This window comes from Astatotilapia calliptera, chromosome 14 (genome assembly GCF_964374335.1).
Source record: "Astatotilapia calliptera chromosome 14, fAstCal68.1, whole genome shotgun sequence".
In the NCBI taxonomy this organism is placed as follows: domain Eukaryota; kingdom Metazoa; phylum Chordata; class Actinopteri; order Cichliformes; family Cichlidae; genus Astatotilapia; species Astatotilapia calliptera.
The window spans coordinates 22,948,036-22,963,825 of NC_137435.1; the positions used below are offsets into that span (position 1 = coordinate 22,948,036).

At 38.8% G+C, this 15,790-nt stretch overlaps 1 protein-coding gene across 1 annotated transcript; it reads right to left on the reverse strand.

The window, feature by feature from the left end:
* Positions 1-6,466: 6,466 nt before the first annotated feature.
* On the reverse strand, positions 6,467-11,388 carry LOC113036902 (uncharacterized). Its single transcript, XM_026193490.2, has 10 exons — positions 11,237-11,388; positions 8,673-8,999; positions 8,394-8,498; positions 8,272-8,322; positions 7,804-7,902; positions 7,496-7,687; positions 7,360-7,407; positions 7,209-7,271; positions 7,092-7,121; positions 6,467-7,013 (listed from the first exon to the last, which is right to left on the reverse strand). The coding sequence occupies exons 1-10, from the start codon at positions 11,307-11,309 to the stop codon at positions 6,955-6,957; spliced, it is 1,047 nt and encodes a 348-aa protein (XP_026049275.2). The 5' UTR covers positions 11,310-11,388; the 3' UTR covers positions 6,467-6,954.
* Positions 11,389-15,790: the final 4,402 nt, after the last annotated feature.

The following is a 15,790-nucleotide window of genomic DNA, read 5'->3' on the forward strand; positions in this document are numbered from 1 at the left end:
AGAGTTCAGGCTCTTCATTTCACTGGTGGTGCCATAAATGGCCAGAACAGAAGCCTAAATTGTTTTTTTTTTTTTTTGTTTTTTTTACTGATTATGGGATTTTACTGAGCCATGTAATGAAAGTAACTTTTCTTTCTACAGATCATATTTTACATGTGAGGGCCGTGATGCCGACAACAGGTTTAGTTTGTTAACCCCAAACACAGGAAGCGTTTCTGTTCCAGAAACAGAGCTAACTTTAACAGTTACTCCGGCAAATAAATCAAATATCACATTTAAATTTAAATGTGGGTTTAAAATCAAAACTATGCTCTCTGTTGACTGTTTGCCTAACTGCAACACAAGTGTACAAACTCAGTAAAAACCAAGCAGAGTATTACTAAAGGAGGGAAGCATTTGTACATTAAAAAAGAAACGTTAAGTGCAGATCCATATATGTCTCAACTGATGTTTTAACAAAACCTTTTGAAGGAAATTTCCATCCCGGGTTTCCTCCGTGGCGTGAGCGATAAGCAGTTTTGTCCTTTCCTTATAAGACTCCTAATTATTCAAAGTAACACTCAAGTATGCCGTTCAGCGGGTTAGTTACAGCGCCGGGAGCAGTTAGGAGAACAAAGTGACACAGACTGTTCAGATTGCTCTCCCACAATCAACTCAAAGGTTTATTAAGTACACAACAGCTTATATAGAGGAAAAAGGTTCGTGTGTCAGCAGGTTCTCAGTTCAAACCGGTACAGACCAAATAAGGAAACGTCTTCCTGCCTTGTGAGCAAAGAAGTATCCTTTGTGTAGTTTATCTCTTCAGTTACAATTTATGATCATCCCAGCAAAATACACTCCTAGACATAGAATACAGAGTTCTTTCATTAGTGAATTCTGAAACAAACCACCTGGCTTTTTAACAAGCTCTTTTCTAAAAGATAAGGAAGGGAGGATGGGAGTAAGGAAGTGGTCTCGTCTCTGTGGTATTTTCGACCTTGGGGTACCAGCCTGTGATTCTTACACATCAATTCTTGGGTCAGAGAGAAAGAGAAAAACAACTATTAAATGGGCCTTATTGAGTAACAGTTTTCCTGTATAATATCACAATAAAACAATATCCTGTAAATGCTACCATGGTATCAAAATATCACAACACCTTTTTAGTACAAATAGCACACAGATTACTGCTGCTGGATCCTAAGAGTCACAGCAACAACAGACTGTAATGTCTGCTGAGGTCTCAGCAACAAGAACTAAACAGCCCTGACTCATGTCTGCACTTTAAGACAAAAACATAGTCTGCAGGTTAGAAATGAATCACAAATCAAACAATTTGGCCCAAGTTCAGACCAAGAAGACACCTTTTGGTACACGACTGTTCATGTTGCACAGCAGCGATCAGAGCTCTGTTGTTGTAAAGGAACCACTTGTGATATTGTAAAACGCACCGTATGTATATGATGTACTGACTTTATTAAACAGATCAGAGGACAAATCATGGCTTGGCAAACAGTTTTTCATCAAAGATGCTGTGGACAGCACCCTGCAGCACGTCTGTCCTCTGACTTATACTTGCTCTGACTCTGGAGGAGCTGATCAGCACTAACTCATCAGGAAGCTGTATGGATATCCATGGTACTTGGCTCTGAAGATCGACAGCAACCAACTGAAGAACAGCATAACTAGACCGATACCTGCAACACACATAACTTTTTTTTTTTTCTGGAGACATAAATGGTGTTTATTGTGTTTTGTTTTTATAAGGGACAGACATGACTGGGGGATAGGACAGGGAGAAAGAATGAAAGAAAGAGAGGGAGAGAGAAAACCAAAGGGGAGAAGAGACGGTGAGAAGGGGGAGAAGAAAGAAAAAAACAAACAAACAAAAAAACAAAACACCTGGGTCACCTGTATGGAGAAAAAAAACAGAAGAGAAAGCAAACAACAAAGAGCAACATAATAAAAAAAAAACCCAGCACCATCACAATAAACTAGCTAGCAGTAGATATCAGTAGATACTAAATAATAAACGATATTGTGCATCACCCAAGATAGACAGCGCACAATGTGCTTTGAGGCAGCAGCCAAGAAAGCTGTAGTCCGCGTCTGTGAATACCCGTGTGTGCACCTGTGTGCATACCTGTGTGGATCAGCATGCTTGCATTCCAAAGGTTTCTCCATGTAATGATCTGCTAGGGAGTGTGGGGAGCCACAGCCCCGTCCTCCAGGGTATGAAGCAGGTATGGAGGAGATCAAAACTCCAGACATCCAGAGGCCCCCAGAACACAAGAGACCAAGGAAGACCAACAGAGGGCCAGCCGCGCCACTGTCCCAGTAAGAGCTGAGGAGAGTCCCAGATGAGGGCTCACTCAGCAGCCGCGGAGCAGAAGCCAGGGGGAGTTGCAGAGACGCACCCGTGAGCTCCGCCGGCAGCCAGCTGTGCCTGAGTGACCGAGCCCCAGGCCGAGAGGCCGGGGGCACCCCACCTCCGAAGTGGCCCGAGCGAGCCCCAGGCTCCAGGCCCCGATAAGTGGCCGCCAAGGAGTGAGCCGGTGTGTACCTGGACGCCCACCCCCAGACACAAAGAACCACCAACGCACCGACACCTGAGGGAGTCCGCCACTGGCAGGGGAAGTGGTGGTGGGTGGAGATAGGCCTCCAAACCTTGGAGGGCCTGAGATGTCCCCAGAGAGGTGGCGTCTGATACCCAACCTGACATATAGACACAGACATACAGGCACACACAGATACAAACATCCATTCCCACCCTCATGCTCTCATATGCACTCACTCCACACTCAACCAACGTGGAGACAGACATAAAGAGACGCTGTACACACGATCACACTCCCCAAGCGTACTCTACGAACCGGGTCTAGGTACCCTTGCCCCTGGAGGGGGGAACTGCACCCAGACCCAGGTGGTGTTACCCTTTTCCCTGCGGTGGGGAGAGGCAGACCGCCCCGACTCCGCAGCAGCAGGGAGGCCCCACACTCCAGACCGCAGTCGGACGGCCAACTCCTCCTAGCCCCCCCGCTCCAGCAGGCCGCAGAGAACGGGGGTGAGAGAAGCCTAAATTGTTGAGGCATGTCAGTGTCATTGACTTATTGCATTACTTATATGCACCCAATGCTTATATAATAATAATAATAATAATAATAATAATAATAATAATAATAATAATAATAATAATAATAATAATAATAATAATAATAAAACTGCTTAATTCACCAAAGATTGTAAGGTTTCTTACATAAAAAGTTATTATTTATGTTTTGAGATTAGCGTCCAGTGACTGCATTCTCTCTTTGATCCTGGAGTAAATGTTGGGAATTAAGATGACTTACTTTAGTACTATTACTGTTTTTAAATGTCATTGAGATCTAATATATTAAAATTTCCTACAGACATTTTATTACTGTTGTTTGTCATAAAATCCAGTATTAGATGTCCAGTAATGGACATCTCTTCATAGGCTGCAAATACTAAAACAGTGCACACTGAATAGTCAAAACAGTTCAGGTACTTAATTTCCATCAGTGTCGCTGGCTGATTGAGTGACACCAGAAACACTTCATTGTAAATGAGCTGCAGAAAGATGGCGCTGATGTCCCTGTAAACTTCATCATGGGACCCTTTTTTTTTCTTTTAAAAGCTGCCTCTAGCAGAATGTTGAACGTTGATGTCAATATATCACATATTATATGACAGTCTAAATCCAATAAATAGATTTTAAAGTGTTTACATGTGCAACTTATGTCTTTTTTTTTTTGTCTTATAAGAGTTTTCATTACATTTACTTCTGTAGATGGAAACACCACTGACGGGGTGCACAAAAATGATTTTAACATAAATATAAATACATTGCATAATCATTGTTAAATTTAGCATTTCAGTTAAAGAGGATAATTAAAGACAAGTCTTACAAAGATGAGGAGGTAATGCAAATGTTAATACTTGCATTTCCATCTTCCTCCAGTGATATCTTGATCCAAAAGACGGTGTATTCTATTGACACTACATAAGAAACATTTAGAGTAGCTAGGACTACTTGGCACTCTGTAACTCTAATTTGGTGTTTTCTGAGCTTACTGGATGATCATGCATGAGCATGAGGTACACCTTGGCCCAGTGAGCTGGTATATCACAGCTCCACCTTTCCTGTAGACTCCCTTCATCTCTCTTTCTGATTGTAACACCAACACTAAAACTCAAAACAAAATTAACACTCATGTTTGAAGGATGCCTGTCCAGCTCTTCTTTATAAAATGCTTACAATTTCATTTATCAGCCACTGCAAATGCAGGTACCGATATATTAGCAGATCATCGGTTGGGCTCTAGTTCTGAGGTAACTGAAGCAGCTGTAGTGAAGAACAGAATGTGATTTGTTCTGCTCCATGTTTGCTCAGTAAGCTCTCTTCTGCGGGGGTTTTTCCTGGTTTTGAGCTAAGGCTTGTACTTGGTTTGTAGAAAATTGCTGTTAGGTGTGAGAGGGAATTCCCTTTTGACTTCATTGCGAGGTCTTGATAGTGTAATGTTAAAAGTGGTTTGAAGGGTTGCCTTGGAGACACATTCAAGGATGCAACAGTTTTTTGCCATTTATATTTTACCAGTTTTGTGGTTTTAAATGCATAAGTACCCAACTTAAGTAGCACCTGAAAACTAAGCGTGAGGGTCAGTTAGATTAGGGTTAGGCAGAGGAACAGGGCTGTGCTGTGGGGAGTTGTTGTTGTATGGGTTATTGAGCTCTGGCTGTTTTGGGCCTGTTTTGTTTTTTGTCATTTTGGGGTTAGTGCTTTTGTTTGCTGGTTATGGCTGCTATTGTTGCATCTGCATCTAGTGAAATTAGGTTAACTTTTGAGCAGTAGAAGGTACTACTGTTGTTGTGGTTGGAAATAAAATTCAACTTGAGATGAGAACGTTAAGTAAGAGCAACACAGATGCTGATGGTCACGTCTCTGTTTCTCCTGGGCCTTTACTTTCTTCTGATTAAGGAGAAATCTTCATCCCAGTTTTGTCATCAGAATCCTTATATGTGAAGCATGAAACAAAAATTAAAGATTGGTTCAGGTGGTTGCACCCACTAAAGTGCTGAGGATGTCCGTTGATCAATCATGGCTCTGTAAGAGTTGCAGCTATATTTAGAAGTATTTTTGACCTCACTTAATTTTAGAACCTCTCATATGTGTCAGGTGTCCGCAAAACCAAACTGGAACATTAAATCATAAGTTACAGAAAGTGCTGAGACCATTTCACAAACTAAGTTCTGCCGTGTTGGGTTGCAAAAACCTTTTTCACACCAAGGCAGATCTGTGAAACTGAGAGCAAGTGTGATCACCCATTCGATCTGTGCTGTTGGTACAAACTATGTGAAATGTATTACCTGCTGGTTTTGTGATCTGGCTTTACTTAATAACATTGTGTTGGGTCATGTAAGGACGCTGCCACTGAATATCCATTACCCCCCAACTAAGAAAGTGCTTACGTGCTTCCTGGGTTTGGAAGAGAAATTCTCTCATGGGCTTTGTAAAAATGTTTTGTCTATGGTTTCTCTAACAGAAATAAAGAAGGTGTGATCAGCTGCCATTCGGTTTTTTCGGCATTCCCCTCTTCTTTTAAGCAGCAGCTAGCTTCATCACATCAACTGTTTTGCGTTGCTCAGATTGTGATGTGTTGGCTTTTGTTTTTGCCATCAAGTCACGTGGATGATGCTTTGCCAAGACCAACTTGCTCATGAATTCATACGCATGGTTTTCTACAATGCTTTTCTTGCTCTCTTGTTTTTGCTCCTGCTCCTCTTAAAGCATTTCTCTATCTGTCGGCATATGAGTGTGGTACGCAGCCTTAATACTGCATATGGCTGCAAACTGAAGTATGTATCTGGGAATAATAATTTACATTTGAAATCAAATGTTTTAGGTTACTGTTGTTTTGATTTGGTGCTATAAGAATAAAATTGAATTGAGCTCGTATATTAACCAGGTGTCAACTATATTAATTCGTTTTTCAACTTAGATGAGTTGTGGCTGTAGGTGTTGTTGTTCAGCTGTGTTACGCTGTATATTATAGCTCTGTTACCTATGGAAATAACAGTGGGATTTATTCAGTACTAAAGCATGTCATGTTAATGGCATGCTATTTGACATATGACGTTCTAAAGTGTCTTTGCACTGAGCCTGTAAGTTTAACAGGCTGACATCATGGAAAAATGTGGTCCTGGTGACAAAAACTAGCACAAACCTAGTTTTCAGTTTGTGATTGTAATAGCACCGTAACCAGATAAGAGACCTACATCAAACTTCACAAGTGTGCTGTTAAAATTGAAACAAAGGGCATGTCCGGTCACTTGGATGAGAGACATAGAGTAGTACTGTTTCTACTGCTGCGTAATGCTACGTCCTGATGAACAGAATCGGTTTTTGGGAAGATTTAGAGGATCAGGCATTTGGTTGGCACTCAGCAGTAACATTTGTGTGATTGTGTGTGTGTTTGCAAAGAACACTACGATCTGCCACTCTTTTATTTAGTTAGCAATAGTTTTCACAATGATGCAGCAATCCTTGGTGACATAATGAAAAGTTGGGATTCAGATGCAATCTCATTGTTACTATGACAGAAGGTACAAGCGCTGACAGTGAAAGCACCGTAGAACTGCTTTAACATGCAGTGATAAAAGTCAAACCAAATTTAGTACATACAGGTTCTTTTATTAAGTTTAAGTAACACACATCTCTGAATGTGTGTACATTTAGATTGCAAATATATTATATGTGAAGATCCATAAATGATGAACTTTAGTAAAAGAGCATACAAACATCAACAGTTCAGAAACAAGAATAGTACAGGGAGTGAAGTAAGTGCAGTGATACTACAAACAAATACAATAAGACACGAATCACTTCAAAGAAATAAAATAAACAAATCAGTAATCCTCACTGTGGAAGGAGTTTAAATCTCTGTCCTTCATTCTCTACAGCCGGTTGAGCTGGTCTGAGCTTGTGTTGTAAATCGGGTTATTGTATTCACAATCTAAAAAGGAAGAAACAGCAGTTCAGTGTACAGTATTATTTGATTAGTAACATGCCCACAGATGAAGTCAACACTCACTGTCTTTGTTTTTCTTCCTCTCGCGGCCAACTGGAAAAGAAATGTGAGTTAATAAAGGAATCTGTGTTTTGTGTTTATTGTCAGACATTCTCCTCATTTATCATCAACTCAAACTACCTCTCTTTTGATTCACCGCCTGCTTTGATGTGGCGTGTTGCTTGCGGAGATCGCGTTGGTTAACTGTGAAATAAAACGGATGAATCAAAATCGGACAGAACTGAACTCATAATAATGAAATAATTTAAATGTAAATATAATTAAAGATTACCGTAATAATGCCGGCTGAGACTTGCTTGCCGTAACCTGCTGAAAAGCTCTAATGGGGTAAGAGAAGACAGTTACTTCACACTGTTATTTAGAAGTCACCAGTAATGCCGTAAGTAAAGTGACTTTTTTCCAAGCACCTAAATGAAATCTCTGTCTGGTTCTCTGACTTTCCACCCTTTCAAAGTGAAACTGATCCACGTTTGGATAAATCCCACCGCTGCTGTGACCGGGCTGTTGAGGCTGAATGCTGTCCAGATACTGCACAGCTCCACGTGAGTCATAGTGATTTCTGGGGGGTTCTGCACTTGCTGGGCGCAGGTTATCATTTTCTGTTGTTCAAAAAAAGATTTGTTTAAAACGTACTCATCATTATTTCTCAGGTGGAAGACAGTTACTTGATTGTATTTTAGCAAGTAAGGAGGGAAGAAAAGATGAGTAAACTCACCGTAGACGAGATTATTACCGTAGGCTCCTGCTGCCTGTTGTACACGCACATGTACACCCACTGGTACATTGATTGTTGGCATAGGTGGAGCACTGGGATCTGCAGTGGCACATTTGTCAGAGCAAATTAAGGGTCTATTCAGAGATTTTTGGGAAGACAGCTATTCCATGTCTTGGCAAATTTTTACAAATTTTGTCTGCTAAATATGAAGCCAGCAGGTAGTTACTGCAGGTTAGCATGTTAAACACTGAGCTGCATGTAGGAAACAACAAACCGGCCTGCGTCTGTTACCTTTTTCCAGTGAAACAGCAATGATATTTTAGTATATATATTATATATACATATCTTTGTAATCCCAGTTTAAATTCCCTTTTAGTTTTTTAGTGTTCGTAAAATATGGTAACAAGTGAAAAAAATTACAAACAAAGGATGTAACACAGATATGAATATATGGCATAGACTCTGTACCTGCAATGGTGGGAATCTCGGCACTGTCCTGTGTTTTGTTTTTACTGCAAACTGAAACAGAAGCAAACTGTATTACTAAACCACCCAGTTTCAGCTTTGTGTCTGACATGTCAGGTTCTCACCTATGCATTTCCAGTAGATGTAGAAGCTGACAACAACCATCAGAAGGAGTGCAGCCACACCAATACAGATGTAAATGACTGGCCACATGTCGGCGGTACTTGCACCTGCATGAAAAGTTGTGGTTTTACAAAATATGTGTCACAGGAAACAGTCGCTTAATCATTTGTCCCTTCTCGTGTAATGGGTCTTGAGGTTTGTGACCCTGGAAAGGAAGAAACTCTACAGGCTGCTGTTTAGTATTGAATATTTAACATAGCTTAAAATAAAACTCCACTTACGACTTTCCATGACTTGAACACACTGCCGTCGACAGCGGTAACACCCTAGGTCAGATTTTTCAAGCTCATCAATTCTAATAGAGTAGTTCCCGTCGATTTGCTCGTTTGAAAAGACTTTGACTCGGCCATTTCTGGGGTCCAGGAACTTAACATGCCCTTGAGATGAAAGCTGCACCATCTCTGCCTGCCTTGTGGCAGCGTGGCTCCATGTCACCCAATTGGAGCTGTTTGGTCGAAGGTTACATGGTAGGAGCACAGACGAGCCAAGTGAAACGGTCTTACTGATCTTCTCACAGAAGTTAACTGAATCCTCACAAGATTTTTCATCTTCAAGGAAAAAATGAAATATAATCAAGTTTAGTTATTTCATATTCAAATGACCAAAAAGTCATCACAATAAATACAACTATATTATACAACCCGTACACATTGATTAAAACTGGCCTGTGGTACTACGTTAGTGTAAAAATTTATGATCTATAGTAAAAATGTTAAAATGATTTAAGCAATTTTAAATGTTTCAACAGAGTAACCATATCTTATGTCAATGTACAGTTACACCAAAAGTAGTTAAAAACTGAAGCGGCAAAGGATCTGTTGCTACAAAAACCACAAAGCGTGAAACAAAGTAACATCAAATCAATTATCATCATAATTTTGCGTGCTTGCTGTCTTCTCTGAAAGACTGATATTTGAAAAAAGCTTATATAGGGAATGAGAACAGACATTTTTTAATAGGTCTTACCACAGCAAAATAAAAATTTCAGTTAAAAGCGAACAATGTTTACGATGACGATAAGATTAGCTGAAGAGAGCTGACGACAAAAAAAAATCTAAAAGCTTATAAATATTAAAGAAGATAATATTATATTATAAATATTGTAGAATATTATAGAAGATATGTTATACTTGTACAACAATAAACAAACACATAAAAATAATATAGTGCATGAAGGGGAGGTTTTTCTTATCTGATGGATCATATGTTATATATTGGATAAAGATACTAGAAATGAAAAAAACCGAGTATCAAAATAGGGTAGAAAGGTGATGTAAGTGACTTTGAATGTGACATTGTTGTTGGTGTCAGAGGAGCTGTTCTGAGTATTTCAGAACAAAATGCTGATATATTGTGATTTTTCCACACAACCATTTCCTGTGGGCCACACCCCACTGTGGGACACTTTGTCAGCTAAGAATGGGAAACTGAGGCCAAAAGTCACACAGGGTCACCAAAATTGGCCGAAAGCAATTTGGAAAAACGTTTCATAAATCTTGATATCAGCCACAACATTTGGGTGCTAGGGTCAGAATATGGCATAAATGCCTACCTGAGTATTGTTGCTGACCATGTCCACAGTGTGCCTTTATGACCACTATGTACCATCATTTGATGGCTACTTCCAACAGAATCACTGTAGTCAAGTAGTCACCGGATCTTATTCTAGAGCATTTTTGGGATATGGTCGAACAGGAGATTCACATCATGGATGTGATGAATCTGCAGCAACTGTGTGATGCTATCATATCAATACGGATTGAAATATCTGGGAAACTCTTACAGCAACGAGTTGAATCTGTGACACAAAATCATTACAGTGGCTCTGAAGGCAAATCCCGGATTCAACGCAATATAAAAATAATATATCTAAAGAGGTGACCGGTGAGTGAATATGCATTTCTCTGGATTAGACACCAAAACGTGAAAGTATACAGTATTGATTTGAAGAGTGAGACATTAGGTGAGAAAATATTCTATCAAAAGGTAGCTCTCACACCATGGATCATGATCCTGCTGAGAGAATAATTATTCCGTCTTTTAAGCAGTTTATCAGTCTTTTTATTTATCTGATTATTTTTCAATTTCCCTCTGCCTACTTCAGAGCTCACACCTCCATCAATTAGTACAGATTCATTTAGATCACTGTCACCAAAAACGAGGCATAGATGGTTCCCCTCTGTGCTCTTTTGTGCAGCCTGGCTGGAGTTCATCATACAAACATTTTAATCACTGCACGCCTGTAGGCTGAATTCACACCTTCACTCTTCCTAAATAAAGCGCATATAACACGCTTTGAGTGCTCCAAGAGAGTAGCAAAGTGCTACATAAGAATGAGTCCATTTACCATTTAAATCACTTGATTATTATATTTAATTAGAAACATCTTATTCTTACTTACTCTCATTGTGTACATTCATGTCACACAAGTTTAGACTTTTTTGAAAGTATACTGACTGTGAAGACCAGATTAAGATGAAGATAAAAACCAAATGAAGACCACAAAAAAGTGCATGAAGACTGACAGTGCTTCACTTTTTCACTGAACTTGTGTGATCTGTATATGGCATTCAACTAACCTTTCTCGCATCATTTACAGTTTATGTTTCCTTAATATTGACAAAATTATTTTATTAGAAAATATATTCAGTGATATGCCTTTTTCTATCAATATGAGTAAAATCGGAATGTTACAAAATCACTGTCTAAATACATGAAATTTTTCATTAACTTTTCATTAGCCGACTTCTATCTATCTATAGATATATATATTTTTAAAACTTACCATTTGAACACACACACGTGAGGCACAAGGTAAAAAGGAGCGGCCACCTGGCAGCGTGCATCTTCCTCAGCATCTCGTACAATGTGAGCAGCACGATGCTATATTAATCTATTCATTATCACAGAAAGAAACCACAAGACCACGAGTTTCAGTTGTTTAAAGCAATGGTTTGCCATATTTACCTTTATATGGGAGTTATATGTTTAGCACAAAAATCAGTGATCTTAACTGAATGCTAGTAATGCTACATTTTTAACTGAAATGTGTAGATAATTACATTTCAAAGAGTGATATTGTATTTCTGACTGAAAGCAGAAAGCACCTGCTGCGACATTCTGCTTTAGACCACTTCCTGTGGAAGCTTGCTGATATTTCCTGGGCAAGAGGCCCCCTTATGAAAGCCACGCATGAATACATAAAGTGATCATTAGCTACTGTAATCAAAAGACAAGTAATACATTTTACCCACATCAGTCACAATGGCTGTGTTGCTAGGCAAACTGCTGAAGTTTATTGTGGGTGTTGTAGCAAGTTGTTTAATAAAAATCAAAAGGCTTCAATACTTCAATACTATCCAGATTTCACCCATTTATTGAGACTAAATGTTAGTTTTCATCAAAAAAAATATATTTCAAGAGTAAACTGAGCATCAAAATGTAAGTCTTAATGTGACAGTGTAATAACGTGACAGTATAATAGTTTGTTTGTTTACACTGTATCAAATGTGGTGATACTTTGTGTGGTTTTGTTACCTTGCAACTTGCAAATATATTAAAGGTCACATACTTCCACCACTCAAAACCATACCTCTGCAGTACTCAGTGATAGCGCATGGTTACTGTTGGGAAATTCTTTATACGGGTCAAGGTGTCACATCCTTTATTTAAGTTGATTGTACAAGTACCCCATAAAAATCTCTACAACGCATGCTTGTAGGAAATGTTTACTGCTGTTTTTAAGACTCCGTGTTTCAGTTAATTTTGAGTATGTTCTATTTTTCTGTCAGCATGTGGTATCAACGATCAATCTCAGTGTTTACTATGATTATATCACTGTTCTTTGCATGTTTTGCTGTTCCTGGCAGCTGTGTTATTATGTTTGCACTGAAATAAATAGTCGATGTGCAAAAGAGCAAAGCTTATGGTTATGGTAGTATGAAAAGTATCTTCCTTGGAAAGTTGGCTTACTGTCATGTTTAGAGTCTTTGATACCTCAGTGGTCCATGTGATTGCATTGATATTACATTTTTTAATATTGGAGCAAAATGATTTGTTATTTAGGTAACACCTTCATTAATAAAAACAGGGATTGAATACTGAAAGACTTTAATAACTATATGTTGAGACCTGTGTGATTGCAGGGTCTTTACCATACATCATTTAACGTTCCTTGAGGTGACTATTACTTAAAAACTATTACAATTAAAAAGGGAATTATGAAAACAACAAAAAAGTCAATGTGTACTTTGTATGAAAAACACATGAGTGAAAAAATTGGACAAAGTCCATCAGTTTAAAAACAGAAATGAGTAATGTAAAAATATTAAAACAAGCAAAGATTTTAATGAGACATTTGATTACAGCTTCTTTCCTGATTGTGCTTCCTTGCTGCTTCATCTTCAGTTTTTGTGTTTGGTTAGTCTTTTATCTTTTATCTGAGACAGTGCTGAGCAGCATCTCAGAGATACAGTTCAATTAAATTCAAATCAATTTTATTTATATAGCGCCAAATCACAACAACAGTCGCCTCAAGGTGCTTTATATTGTAAGGAGGACCGTACAATAATAGTAATATTTAATATAATATAGTGTGCAGTGGGTTGTTGTTTTGCCTCCTGCTGGCTGTTTACTGTAAAAGCTCAAATTCAAGCTTTTCATAAACAAGGTTCCTCTATGAATGCTGACATCTCTGAAGGGCTGCATGATGGAGAGCTCATTATGACTACAAAATGGAAAAATGGCGAAAATACAGTGGACATACAAACAAGCTGCAAATGAGTAGCAGTAATTAAAAAACATATGATATGTCAATTAAACAGGTGATGTGTAGGATAACCATGTTAAACTGTGCTATAGACTCTAACAGCTGCAATGACCTGTGGTAGCGCTCTTTCCTACACTGTGGGTGTAAAAGTCTCCTGCTGAACGAGCTGCTCAGTGCTCGTGCAGTCTTATAGAAGGGGTGGGAGGTGTTGTGCATGATGGATGTTAGCTTAGACAACATCCTGTCCTCCCAAACCTGCTTGATGTCTTGACCTGCTGCCCGTCTTGACCAGTTTTTTAAGTTTCCCCCTGTCCCTCTCTGCCATTCCACCACTCTAGCAGATCACAGCATTAGAGATAGCAGATGCCACCACAGTGTCATAGAACATCCTTAAGATGTAGTGATAGTGATATTTCTGTTAGTATTCCTTTGGTGTTCTCTATTACAAAATGTAGAGATGTTACACAGGTTCTGTCATAGTCATGGGAAAGGCGCTACTGACTATCTAGGAGCTCAGTGACAGGGGGACCCTTATATTAGTGTTTTTTGTTTTTGTTTTTTGTTTTTGTTTTTTAACTCCCAGAGCAGTTGAGGTCTGTATGGCTTGAAATAATTGGGCTGAGTGACTAAACTTTGATTCCAAAAAAACCTGAAAAAGTGGAGATTCTCTGATTCCACTTTCAGCTCTTACAAATTATACCAAATTGTTTAGTTCAACCCACCTCAGACTCACCTTTACACCACAACTAATTTATTAGGGGACTGTTAATGTACACTGAGTCCAATCTTTCCCCAGGAAAGTAAAATTGGGGTATCAAATAGAAAAGAAAGAGAAAGCAAACTGAAGGATGTTGACCGTTAGCAGATGACTTCCTTTAGTTTGCTTTCTCTTCCTCTCTTTTAAGTTTTTTCAAAAATAAAATCGTTATTGTACGTTGGACCAGTGTTACTCAACTCATGTCTTTTGAGGCCCAGAAGGCAGTCTGTGGAAGTCAGTGCATTTCAGGCTGATGAAATGGCTTTCAAAAAAAACACAATAAACAACAACAACAACAACAAAAAAGCAACAACAATGAAGGTCTAGGAATGCCATAAGCAGAAGCAACTAGCATTTCTGCCCCAGTGGGTGGAATATAACTAGTTTGGATTTGATGATTTGAGGAGAGAAGTAACAAGTTTGGCCACTTTCAACACTTCCTCTGCTTCCTTTAACCTTCCTGTTGTGCATGACAACTGCTGTCAGGGTGCTTAATTAAGGCCTTTAGTGCCTCTACCTGCATTTGTTGAGCTTCTCTCTCTTGGGTTTGAATTTGCTGATAATCCTAATCCGCCTGCATCCGCCTACTGCAAATCAGTAGCCACTGTTAAGTCAAGTCAAGTCAACTTTATTTGTCAATTCTGCCACATGTACAGGACATACAGAGAATAGAAATTCCGTTACTCTCAAACCCTAGTGATTAAAAAATGCAAATAAAATAATTAAAAAGTAAAAATTTAAATAAATACAATACAATTTTACGTATAACAAAAAAAAAAAGCTATGCAATATACAATATACAATATTCAAGTAAGGAGGCATAGTAGTGCAAATAGGCAAATAGTGCAAATGGAGATGGTTAGTAAGCACTCTTGATTCTCCCAGAAACATGGATGTGTAGTTTACATATTACTCATTAAAAAATGACAACAAAAATGCAAATAGAACTGGTAATTGTTAACAATTAATAACACATTTAGACAGGCTCATCTGGTAACACAAGAACATTTAACCCTTGTATGGTGTTCGGGTCTGTGAGACCCGTGTTCAGTTTTTTTCAAAAGAAAAATTAAACAATTAATTATTTTTTCACGTGTAAATGTGTTGTGTCTTTCCACTCACTCCACTTGATTATAACTGATTTATTTATAACATTTTATATAAAAGAAAAACGAGAAGCACATTAATTCATAAATGTGATCTAACAAAGGTAAAGGGAAAAAATTAACCATGTTTGCTGTTCATATGTCTTGTAATTGGGATGAAGTAAACATCTGTTGAGTAATTTAACATAAAATTGTTTGATAGTGTTAATTTGGAAAGCCAAAACTCTAGCGGGTCCACCAGACCCATGAACACTGGCTGAGTAACAAAAATACGAACACCACACAAGGGTTAAATAGATTGCCTAGACTAGCATATGGATGATAAATGTCCAGTGCATTTAAGGCTTGGAATCACTAGTTAAATTGTCTCCTGTGCACCTCCAGACTCACAGATTCTTCTCCTGGGCCATTCACACTGTTAATAAAAACTTGATTAAGGCAGCAGCACCCAGGACAGAGGAGGTGAAGCCTAGACAAAACACAAGGCATTATTTCACAAAGAAAAAAACTAATATGGTAAATGGCCTGTATTTGTATAGCGCTTTTACTAGTCCCTAAGGACCCCAAAGCGCTTTACACATCCAGTCATCCACCCATTCACACACTGGCTACATTGTAGCCACAGGCACCCTGGGGTGCACTGACAGAGGCGAGGCTGCTGGACACCGGGCTCTCTGACCACTACCAGTAGGCAACGGGTGAAGTGTC